Source organism: Engraulis encrasicolus, chromosome 12, assembly GCF_034702125.1.
Source record: "Engraulis encrasicolus isolate BLACKSEA-1 chromosome 12, IST_EnEncr_1.0, whole genome shotgun sequence".
NCBI classification, from domain to species: Eukaryota; Metazoa; Chordata; class Actinopteri; order Clupeiformes; family Engraulidae; genus Engraulis; species Engraulis encrasicolus.
In genome coordinates, this window is record NC_085868.1 from 23,482,276 (window position 1) to 23,494,775 (window position 12,500).

The 12,500-nt window shown below is 45.3% G+C and overlaps 1 protein-coding gene across 2 annotated transcripts in view; it reads right to left on the reverse strand.

The window, feature by feature from the left end:
• Positions 1 to 12,500, reverse strand: part of itsn1 (intersectin 1 (SH3 domain protein)) — a 93,031-nt gene that overhangs the window by 65,029 nt on the left and 15,502 nt on the right. For both annotated transcript variants that reach the window (XM_063211782.1, XM_063211781.1), the window contains exons 2-3: positions 5,259 to 5,321; positions 4,495 to 4,590 (exon numbers count right to left, since the gene is read on the reverse strand). In XM_063211782.1, the coding sequence (XP_063067852.1) occupies positions 4,495 to 4,590; positions 5,259 to 5,286 (124 nt within the window). In that variant the 5' untranslated portion in view covers positions 5,287 to 5,321. The remainder of the gene's footprint in view (positions 1 to 4,494; positions 4,591 to 5,258; positions 5,322 to 12,500) is intronic.

Consider the following 12,500-nt stretch of genomic DNA (forward strand, 5'->3'; position numbering starts at 1 on the left):
TACTACCCCTATACCGTTGTAACGCTAACCCAAGATGTGTGATGGGTGGTGGCGGCCCAATTTATTGCACAGTTGCGCAACAGATCAGTCTAATGCACATTAAACGTCACATTAACAGACTGACAGAAATTCAATCAATTCAATTTAAAATAAGAAAATAAATCAAGACAAAAATGCATTTTAACTGTGTTATAACAGCACTTTACTAGCTCTTCTGGCTTAACAGCTCTTCAGGTGTAAACTAGGGGAATCTATTAACCCTCCTGTTAAAAATGGCCCAATGCTACCCTGAAAAACAAATTAAAACATATGAATGAAAAATATTTGTATATTCTTATTGTATTGCTTATAGTGCTCTTTGGAAAATGTTCAAGTGTAGGTAGCTAGGAGCCATTATGACCTGTATTAACCCCCCTGTTCCTTTCTGCTGCTGTGTGGAATGTTCTGACCTGCAAATCCTCTGTTTATGTGTATACAGTACTGTACTCCCTTCTGACCAGTGTTGCCAGATGTGTCTGATCAAATCCCGCCCAAAAGGTTCTCAAAAACCATAAAAATGTGCTAAATTCCGCACAATTTCAACAAATTGCATTGACCTCTATGAGCACAAAACTGCATAAAAAAACGGCAAAAGGTTTTGCACGTTTTTACCCGCAGACGATCATCCCAAGTAGCCCAATCTGGCAACACTGCTTCCGACCAGGCCAGGCCATCTCCTCATCTGCTGCCTTTCACCTTCAGCAAAAACATTCTCAATATTTATCCCACTCTGTTCCAATGTGAAGGTCAGGGAGAGTTGACTGTTTACAGATGTGTGTGTGTGTTTGTGTCTGCGTGTTTGTGTCTGCGTGTGTGTGTCTGCGTGTGTGTGTCTGCGTGTGTGCCTGTCTGCGTGTGTGCCTGTCTGTCTGTCTGTCTGTCTGTCTGTCTGTCTGTCTGTCTGTCTGTCTGTCTGTCTGTCTGTCTGTCTGTCTGTCTGTCTGTCTGTCTGTCTGTCTGTCTGTCTGTCTGTCTGTCTGTCTGTCTGTCTGTCTGTCTGTATGCGTGCGTGTAACCAGGAAAGGACCAAAGCAGAGCAGATGTGGCAGTGGTAAGGTGGGGGGGGGCAGGCTGCAAATGAGATTAAACCAGTCATCCAGGGGGTCATTTCATTTCATTATTCAGAGGAAATGACACAACATAACCACATCAACACGGGCTCCTGACGTACACAGACCAGGAAGAAGACACAAAACAAGACAGACATAAACACAGGCCTCAGGGCAGGGGTAGTGTGACGTTATTATTCGCCGGGTGGGTTCACTAACAAAGACCATGGGACAAGGACAGTGGGACATTAGGAGAAACTAGATTTCAGAGAGAGATGAAGACACCAGCGCAGGCCTCAGGACAGGGACAATGTGACGTCAGCATTTAGCATTAGCTGGGTTCCAACAGGGTTGAAGTTCGAGGGCACCAACATGGGCCTCAGTACAGGCAGGCATAGCATGACATTAGCATTAACTGGATTCCAAAGAGAGATTGATTCAGGAATGTCATGTCATTTCTGCTATTATTCTATAACTGCATGAAGCACTATTTGTCACTCGACTGCATCTTGTGTGTATGCGTTTTATGTTTCATATGTCTACACTGTCCCTGTATTATTTGTTTTTGTGTATAGCCTGTATGTACTTTTTAGATTCCATGTTTGTATGCGTCATGTGTCTTGTACCCTATATGTAAGGACACCCATCTTTCTTTTAAACTGCAAGACTAGTTTACCTACGGGGACAAATAAAGTCAACTGAACTGAACTGAAAGAGAGAAAGGCAAAGACACAAACATGGGCTATGGGACAGGGACGGTGTGACATTAGCATATGAGCTGAGCTTCAGGGGAGGTGAATACATTTAAGTTGCTCTGTGAAACAAGGACAGAGCACTTAGCATGTGTTGGGCTCCAGTGGGAGTGAGGATAGAAAACAGCAACATGGGCCATGGGACTGGGAGTTCCATTGTGGCGTTAGCATTAGCATTCACTGATGCTCCGCCAGAGATTCTTTAAGTATATAGAGATATGCCAACATAATAGGTTTCTATGGGCACCTAACGTGACCAGGTTCCGGTCTGCCTAAAGGGGCGTGTCATAATGCTCCTAGAATAAATAGAACAGTCCCCCCGCCCCCCCTTGCGACAGTAGAACCCGGAAACAATGGGCCAGCGGAACCTCTCTCTTATCTACTCTCTCTGGCTCCGCCTTCCCAAAATGAGCACTCGGAGGGTAAACACACAGCCTCAAAATGAATGGCAGCGAATGAGAAGCCAGCATACTGAAGGGTACAACTCTGCTTTTTTGGACTTGCAATCGTCGGGAGTACTTTCATTCAAAGTCCACTGCCGGCCTCCGAGTGCTCTGCCAGCTCAATTTGGGTAGGCGGAGCATACTGCATCAATGAACATGGGGCCAGAGGGAGCAAGACGCCATCACAGGCCAGACAGTGGATTCAGTGGACATCACCAACGTCAAGTTTAATTCAATATCTTGCAAAAGCGCAATTCCAATGTCATTTTCTCATTTGGAATCGGAATAGTGAATGAAGAACAGTTCCCCAAAAATTGTTGTGACTAGGGCTGACAGCAGGGAAACTTTATTGTTTTCTCCACGGAGGAGGGGCATCAACAAAATGCGAGGCCACAAGCACACACAGGCCAAGGACGAGATTCTGCATATTGGAAATAGGGCTGGGCAATATGACGATATATATCGTTATTGTGATATAAAATGTATATCGTGTGACCTTTCTCCTATATCGTTTACATCGTGATAGTAATTTGATCAATTTCATACAATTGAATATCATTTAATTACATTTCATGCTGTCACAATACACACTATAAGTTAATGTAACTGTAAAAATAAGGATAAAAAGATCCATTTTAAAGAAAGGTTGTTTCGCATGAAAAAATAAAGAGCAAATAAAATAACTGAAAACGTATGTAATTGTGCTATATCGTGATATATATCGTTATCGTGATATAAAGTAATCCATATCGTGATATTGTTTTTTTTCCATATCGCCCAGCCCTAATTGGAAAGCATTCAGAGTGAAATGAGCATTTAGCATTAGCTGGACTCCAGTGGGGGCGAAGTTGGAATACACTACTGCTGCGTCTCAGACGGTGCACTTTGGACACTATGTTTCAGTATTCGTAATTAACCCATTTTAGCTTAAGCCCTTTTTGGGAAAAGGTGCCCTCTCCCTATTAAAAACCTAAATATCTCAGCCTCCGAAGCACATAAAAACATCAAATACGTTGCATTTAAAAGCTATAACCTTCATTTTGCAATAAAATGTGTTCATTCAGCTCTAACATACCGACATTTTTAATAAAACAGCTAAAATCTCAAGAACTTTAATGCAGCATATATGTCGCTCCAGGACACAATGGGTTCATATGCCATACACACTGAAACATGAACACTGAAGTGCATAAGTGTACCATTTGAGATCCAATATAACACTAGTAATTCAGTCTGTTAGCGTAGCAGACACTACACAGGCTATGGGGACAAGGGCAGTGTGCCGTTACATTACCATTAGCTGGGTGACCCAGAGTGGATGAAAGCAATAACATGGGCCATGGGACAGGGACAGTGGGTGCTAGTCAAACTACCTTCTCCCATCCTTTCCCCTTTGTCAAACAGCACAGAGCAGCTCTCGATTACAAATGAAGGAATGACCTTTGAAATGTCAAGATAAAAGCTTTGAACATCAATGACGCCACAAGGCTGTAGGCCACAGGAGAGGCCAGGAGGGAGGGAGGTGTGGCGGTGTTAGCATTAGCATCAGCATTCATGGACTTGGTTCCAGAGAGGGCAGCGGACACCAACATGGGGCATGGGACAGGCACAGGGTGACGTCAGCTGCATAAACTCAGTTACAGAGGGGGCGGCGACATTAGAGGTCAATTTACTAGCATTCTGCTGCGTCACCGTCATTCAGTTCCGCCTGTGCTTGTGTGTGTGTGTGTGTGTGTGTGTGTGTGTGTGTGTGTGTGTGTAAGCTACGCTTTTCCCTGTTACTCTGGGAGGAGGGAGAAGTGAAAATGCTCGAAGGTGAACCTTCAAGGGAATGTAGAACAGAGAAGAAAGGGGGGGGATGTGAAACAATCCGTAGAGACGAGAGGAAGAGGGGGATATGAGACAGGCTATAGAGACGGTGGAGGTGGGGGGCACAGTTGAAGAGGAACAAAGAGAGGCAAGGTGCACAGGAAGAGGGGTGTGTGTGTGTGTGTGTGTGTGTGTGTGTAACTGAAAGATTAGAAGGCAAAGGTTAGGGAGAATGTGTGTGTGTGTGTCCTGGAGGGTGTGTGTGTGTGTGTGTGTGTGTGTGTGTGTGTGTGTGTGTGTGTGTCCTGGAGGGTGTGTGTGTGTGTGTGTGTGTGTGTGTGTGTGTGTGTGTGTGTGTGTGTGTGTGTGTGTGTGTTTGAGTGTGTGTGTGAGTGCCCTGACCTGTGATGAAGCCGGCGGGGCTGGGCGTGAGGCTGTGGAATTGCTGGTCATGTTTGGCTCGCTCATCCACAGAGATGACCCAGGCATCCGCACCCCCTGCAGAGACAGAGAGACAGAGAGACAGAGAGAGAGAGAGAGAGAGAGAGAGACAGAGAGAGAGAGAAAGCGAGAGACAGACAGACAGACAGTGAAAGAGAGGGAGGGATGGAGGGATGAAAAGATAGACACACGAGAGAGAGAGAGAGATGGGGAGAGAGAGAGAAAGACAGATTAACACCAAATCTCTCTGCTCATAACAAATGACTATGGAACCAGGATTTAGTTGCAACTACAGCTGCGACTATTGAATATTTTTTCTGATAATAATTTCTACATTATAGTTGTAGCAAAGAAAGCTCCCGCACACTGTTCACATTCGCATGCTTTACTGCCACGTTTCGGTCTACTGACCTTCTGTGCTATGGTTGAGCATAATAAGGGGGGGTGGGGGTGGTGGTGGAGTGGAGTTAGGTATGGTATGCAACAGATTCGTCTTTAGGTAGACACATGAGAAACAGCACTGTAGATTTGCACCTGTGTGTGTGTGTGTGTGTGTGTGTGTGTGTGTGTGTGTGTGTGTGTGTGTGTGTGTGTGTGTGTGTGTGTGTGTGTTTTCCCACAGAACTGACACATCTCGAGGTAAAAGGTGTATTTACAGCATGAAAGGTTATCTTTGTGTGCATGTGTGTTTATGCATGTGTGTGTGTGTGAGTGTGTGTGCTTACCTCCAAAGGACGTGGGAAACTGAGCCATGTTCAGTCAGTCAGCTGTAGCCGGGCCATAGACACCTGCAGACAACACAAACACAACACATACACATTAAAATGCTGCAATGCCACACAACATACGCGCACGCGCGCACGCACACACGCGAGACAACGCTTCACATAAAAAATAAGACACTTTACCACCTTTATAAACCCCAGCCAATGATTTTAACTGTATTAAGCCCCAAAATAGTGGCATACCCCTTTAATATGTTGGAAGACTCACGCTAAGCTACGCACTCTTTTCTCTTTGTTTTGTTCTTTCAAGTCTCCTCATGCACCTCATTTGCTCTGCATTTACATTTTACACTTGGATGCTACTATGCATCCATTAGTCAACATCAAAGCTCACTCCTTCATCCATCCATCATTATAAGCAAGTTCCACACATCACACAATTATAACCTCTCTAGCTGCGTCTTTTAAAAAGGCTGCGCCGGCTCATTGAACCTGAAGCTTCAGTTCAAACACAATGTTTACATTATCTGCTGTCAGTTCAGACTGACCTGTAAAAATTGGTATTGGCAGTAAGAGCAATTTATTTTCTCAATACAGCAGAATGATATCCAATATCAGCACTTTGCACTTCCATTCTCCTCCTTGTCTCTCCTGCCTCTGTTTGTGTGTGTGTGTGTGTGTGTGTGTGTGTGTGTGTGTGTGTGTGTGTGTGTGTGTGTGTGTGTGTGTGTGTGTGTGTGTGTGTGTGTGTGTGTGTGTGTGTGTGTGTGTGTGTAAGAGAGATAGCCAAGGGAAGTGGTGGAAGTGTGTCAAAGAGCAAGTTAAGAGATGTTTCCTCAGTGTGTGTGTGTGTGTGTGTGTGTGTGTGTGTGTGTGTGTGTGTGTGTGTGTGTGTGTGTGTGTGTGTGTGTGTGTTAAGAGATGTTTCCTGAGTGAGACCCTGGCGGGCCCTGCTGGAGCCATGTCCAGTGCACTGGGTCAGCAGCAGCAGTCAGCAGTTGAGCCAGCCTGGCCTCAGTTGACACCGGCAGAGAGGAAAAGAAGTGAAACTGATATGAGTGGCTCCAAGCGGCTCAAGAGACATGACAACAGTTCAAAACTGTCCAGAGTTGACACCGGTTGAGTGAAACTAAACCAACATATTAGCTCAAAGATGCTCAAGGGAAATGTTAACAAAAATGTTAACTTTGGCCCTGCCGTGGCCAACCGGTAGGACACTCGTTTGCCATGCGGACAACCCAGGTTCGATTCCCGGCCTGTGTCATTTACCGACCACTCCCCATCTCTCTCCCCATCTCTCTCCCCCTTCCTGTCCACCTCTCAGTCTCAAACTGTCCCGTCATCAATAAAGTCGTAAAAAAACAAAAAATATCTTTTAAAAAAAAAAAAAGTGAAACTGATATGAGCGGCTCCAAGACGCTCAGGGGACATTCAACATTCAACAGTTCAAACTGGCCTCAGTTGACATTGGTACACAAAGTAGCAGCCTAGGAAACCACATGCTGCTTTGCACAATCGCTCCGTTCTGATTTTTGTGAGATTGTCTGACGTTGACCAGGCAGGCAAGCAAGCAAAGACGTGAATCTGAGCGGCCATCTTGGCTCCAAGCGTCTCAAGGGACACGACAACAGTTCAAAACTGGCCAGAGTTGACACCGGTTGAGTGAAACTGAACCACCACATTAGCTCAAAGAGGCTCAAGGGGAAACGTTGCCAAAATGTTAACTTTAATGTCCAATGGCAATTTGTGTAGCGTCACCGCACAAGACATGGCGACATAAGCCACACATCAACGCCAAGCAAACATCACACTACATAAGCGCATACAATTACAACAGCAACACCTCCAGTCATCTGCACAGTAAACAAATAAGATGGATACATATATATATATATTTTTTTTTAACAGTTTTAACTGGCCTCATTTGGGAGGCATGTGAAACAGCTGAGCTGCAAATCTTTGCTCCAAGAGACTGAAGTGAAACAAACAGAGACCATGCTAGACCCTGCATGACTCATTCAAAGGAGGAACCTTGCCTGTCTGCCAGACAGCACCTTTCCACTGTCTGCTGGGACTCTTCCAGTTACGCACAAGCTGTCCACCAACACTCAGTGTCACTCACACACAGAGTAATGTTCAGATATCATACACTACACTATTTACAATGAAAAAAACTAAATTTACATCCCTCCTCTCCTCCACCTCACTCCACTGCACCCCCCCAAAAAAACCACACACACACACACACACACACACACACACACACACACACACACACACACACACACACACACACACACACACACACACACACACACACCTGAGGTTAGTGTGAGGTGTCTGCGTTGCCAAGATGAGAGTAGCACTGGACAGGCCATCTCCTGCTCCATCTTCAAATGTGTTCAGCAGCCAAACTGCACTTACTGGCAAAAGCCATTTGCCTTCTGACCACCTCATGTTTAATGGCCCCTTTATGGCCACACACACACACACACACACACACACACACACACACACACACACACACACACACACACACACACACACACACACACACACACACACACACACACCTCAGTCAGCATGCCGTCCAAACAAACAAACACACGTACACACACAGCCAACATGACCTCAAGTAGCCTCCTCCATTTCAGACAGGCAGTTTTCAGTGTCAACACGGAGAATGAGAGAGCAACAAGACGGGGGTGGAAGTGGACTGCGCAGAGGATGGGTGAGCAGAGGGCAATGGAGGTGGACCTTTCAGGTTGTGGAGTAACAGGGAGAGAGAGAGAGAGAGAGAGAGAGAGAGAGAGAGAGAGAGAGAGAGAAAGAGAGAGAGAGAAAGAGAGAGAGAGTACGAGAGAGATTCAGTACAGGAATGCAGGCTAGGCATCCCCCCTCCCAGAGTGCGAGGAGGAAGCGGTCCAGAGGACACAATCTGGGACCAGTTATCTGGCCAGCTGTGCAAACGCTGAGGAAGGTAGACACACACACACACACACACACACACACACACACACACACACACACACACACACACACACACACACACACACACACACACACACAGTCCTCCCATGAACTCCAACACTCTCAACATTCTCTTGTAAGTATCCCTCTCGGTCACTCTCTCACACACATCCTCACACTCAACAGTCTCCAGTACATATACACACACATGCTCCGTTCTCGTTTTCAGACACCTCAAGACACCGAGGCCAAGTTATTTTAATCAGTGCCAGATCCCCTGTGCTGTGCTGTGCTGTGCTGTGCTGTGCTGTGCTGTGCTGTGCTGTGCTGTGCTGTGCTGTGCTGTGCTGTGCTGTGCTGTGCTGTGCTGTGCTGTGCTGTGCTGTGCTGTGCTCCTCCCTTCATGACCTCTGGTAGCCTAATTATAATCGACGTTCAAATCTCTTCGAGACTTGGTCTGACCAAGAGCCTAACAATTAACATTTCCCGAACGGCATTTCCAAAATGGCCTCCTCTGGTTTGCTAATGATTGTCTGTTTCCCAACAAAGTGGGAGGAGTTCCCGATTTTGAGGGAGCTCAGAAAGTACCTGCATTGCTCTCGACCTGACTGGTAGCAACGCTGAAGCGGTTGCATCACCAGGAGGGCACGGCCTGGCTACATGACCTCTCTTCTATCTCCATAGCCTGGTGATGATAAGAGACCAGGCCAGAAAAAACCCTCTGTGACGCGAGGGACGCTACACACTAGCAGGGCTGGGAATCGATCCAAATTTCCAGGATCGATTCGATTCCAATCCAGAAGGTCACGATCCGATTCGATCCACGATCCTATTCAATTCAATTCGATATCAATCTTCTGTATTGCTGGGTTGTCGCTTTAACCCATTTATGTCTAGAATTCTAAGACCGGCTATAACCAAAATATCTCAGCATTTGATGCCCACACAAACATGACATACCTTGGTATGCAAGAAGCAAGCAGGAAACTTGGTATGAGAGAGAAAGGTGGGAAAAGACTGGCGCTTATTTACTTGAACAGGCCGTGTGTATTTGTGTATGTAGCCTACATGAATGTGAAAGAGAGCTACAGGATGCGGTTGAGAAAATAGCGCCTATAATCATCGGCAAAAGATCGATCCACAAAGTTGTGAATCGATATCGCAATTTTCAATCGTGAATCGATATTGGATCGCAGATCGATCTTTCGAACCCAGACCTACACACTAGTTCTACACAGTTATTCTGGGAGGCAGCGGCCAACTTCACATGAATTTGCATTCTATGAGAATGTAAATTATCTGCTGATTCAACTAGTGAATTGTCAAGATAATTCATCCCCCAACTACTAAAATCACAAACCTGTTAAAAGTGTCTGTAAATGAATTATTTATTTATTGTGAGAATCGACTCAAGAGTCTACTGTATGTTTCAAGTTGCTAGACCAAGTGGTCAAGTTGTCACTTACTAGGTCATGTTGCTCTGGTGGCCACAGGCACAGACGCATGTGTGAAGTCATTTTAACTCATCTCATTCATTTTTAACCAACTTTTACATGTACATGTGTAGTTTGGGCTTCATTGTAGAGGTCTGGAATGTTGCCTCCTCTTAATCAGGATTGACTCCTGCTGCCCCCATGCTGAGACGAGGGGCAGACAGGAATCTCCACCCCAGGGGAGCTGCCTGGATTTGGGGATGGAGAGAGGTATACGTGGGGGGTGGATGGATGGATGGATGGATGGATGGATGGATGGATGGATGGATGGATGGATGGATGGATGGATGGATGGATGGATGGATGGATGGATGGATGGATGGATGGGTGATTAGAGAGTGAGATGTTCACCAGGGAATGCCCATGCTGCCAAGCTCAAGAACAGCATGGGAACCCTCACTGATCAGCTTTTCCTTAATATAGAATTTTAAATTGCTTTGAGCACTGCAGTGATTCTTCGTTTCATACTGGGTTACTTCACAGCCCTCATTGCGTTCCCATCTGGCTCGAGCCTAAACCTTTTTTTTCTGTTTGCTACCCTCGGATAAAGACAGAGCGGGGGGAGGGAGCCAATCAGAGACACCTCATTTTCGAGTCACGGATATGCATGAGAAGGACCGGAAATCCCTGTTGTTTGACCACAAGTCACAATGTCTTTGTAAACAAAACTGACGCATAATGCATTCAATAATAATATTGAACACAGCAATATTAATGAATTATGCTTCCGGACGTGGCGCACGCAGCTGCAGCGACTCCTTACTCTCCCAACTCGCAGTGTTTATTTGTGTTATAATGTGTCATTCGAAATGTCTATCGTCGGAAACTATGTCGGAACGCATGTACAGTCGGCAACAGCTGTTGCAGATAAGAATGGACAACTTAAGCGATGTATTGGATATACCAACAGAGACACTGGAGGAACTGGGGATACTACGCCTCTTAATGTATGTTCTCTACAAGTCTTCTGTTGTCCAGTCTTGCACTTTAAATGTCTGTATGAGCAATGTCTACGTCCATACTGTCTATGTCCATGTATGAGTACTGTCTATGTCTATACTGTCTATGTCCTTACCTAGATTAGTCTATGTCTGCATGGGAGAGCAAGAAACGCAATTTCAAATTCTTTGTATGACCAGTGCATGTAAAGAAATTGACAATAAACTTGACTTGACTTGACTTGACTTGAAATGACGGTGGAGATAGATCTTTAACTCATTGGCTGCCTTGGCCGTCGAATGACGTCATTTCGAATAGTGACGCCCCCTGCCTTCGACGTCGTTCGCCGATAATTGCTTTTTTTTACAGCCAGGCCTCGAGGACGGTCTGACCTATCTTCTGTATAAATTTCAAGCCTCTAGGCATTTTCTAACTGTTCCTGTAGGTGGCAGAAGTGTCCTTAGGAACAGTCAAGGCAGGGCTTTAGCTCAGACCAGGAGGAAATGTCAAGACAAAAACACCCCTTTTTTACTATTATAATCTCAAAAGTAGCATAGCAAAATCATTTTTGAAAGTAAAGCACCTGTGGCAGTAGTCTACTTTCTTGCCCTCTGATTTTAACACAGGTAGGCTACTGATTTTAGTGTCAGAGCCTGACCAAAAAAAACCCTTCCTCTCATGACCAAAATACAACCCCCTGTTGCTATCTAGCTAGAAGGCATTGTAGCTAGCTTGCCCAAAATACACCATGAGATGATCTGTGTGGCAACCTTTCATTTTGGATAATGTGATCAGCCTACACAACATCAGGATGATGCTTACAAAATATCATCTAACAGGAGAATGCACGGGACTAGTGGTGATGTTGGGAATGCTTGGCTATAAATTTTGCTACGCTAGCTAGCTAGCTAGCACGAAATCGCTAACAACTTACAACTATGCCAAAATAAAGGAGCCTTGGTAAGTCAACTATTTTTACTCATTCTACACAGTTATTTTTTATGGATCTGTATAGTATGATCAGCTTACTGTATCATCAAAAAAGACAGGGGGGTTGCAGATTCTTGGAACAGAGTAGCCTTTGTGTCTGGTCAGATGCAGTCAGCTCACATGAGAAAGCATTGCACTTAGCCTCAGACCAGCTAGCCTTCACCACTCCAATCGGCTTGTGAAATGTTGGATATGTGATCAGTACTTTATCAAAAGAAAATTCATTGAACAATATATGACAAGATCACTATAGCAGAACCATGATGACAGTAATCATCAATCTGCAAATTGTCCGCTCTGCCAAAGAAGCTGCAGTAAGCTACGCTAAGCAGAGCTGCCTGCCTACCTGCCTCCCTCCCCCACAAGACACAACACGGTACTATTTCTGGAGGAAATAAACCAGCTGTGATTCGTTCTCCAACGAGGGGAGAGAGAGCACAATCAGAGGGAGAGGGAGAGGGAGGGAGTTCCCGGAGTTAGGGGCACCTGCTGTCATGATCCATTCTGTGCGCCAGCAACTAAACCAAAACACCCTTGTTTTCGAGTCCACCCCCGTTATATTTCAGTATATTAGGTTGAAAAGGTCATACAAACGATCTTTTGTTCAGGCTACAGATGACAGAAGACTCTGTAATAGCATCTGATAGGTTTGGAGTTGTTAGGACGATGCCATTATGGGCAAAAACGTTTGCAGTTATAGTTCTACTTCAAATGGCGTTTTCTCAGCTTTTTGGCTAGAAAGCAGCATTTTGGCGAATTCCACTTAATTTCAACAGATGATTATGAAAGAACGGAAAGGGGTAGAGAGACACCGTTTTTTTCTGATGACAGATGAGCGTCTAATCTGTGT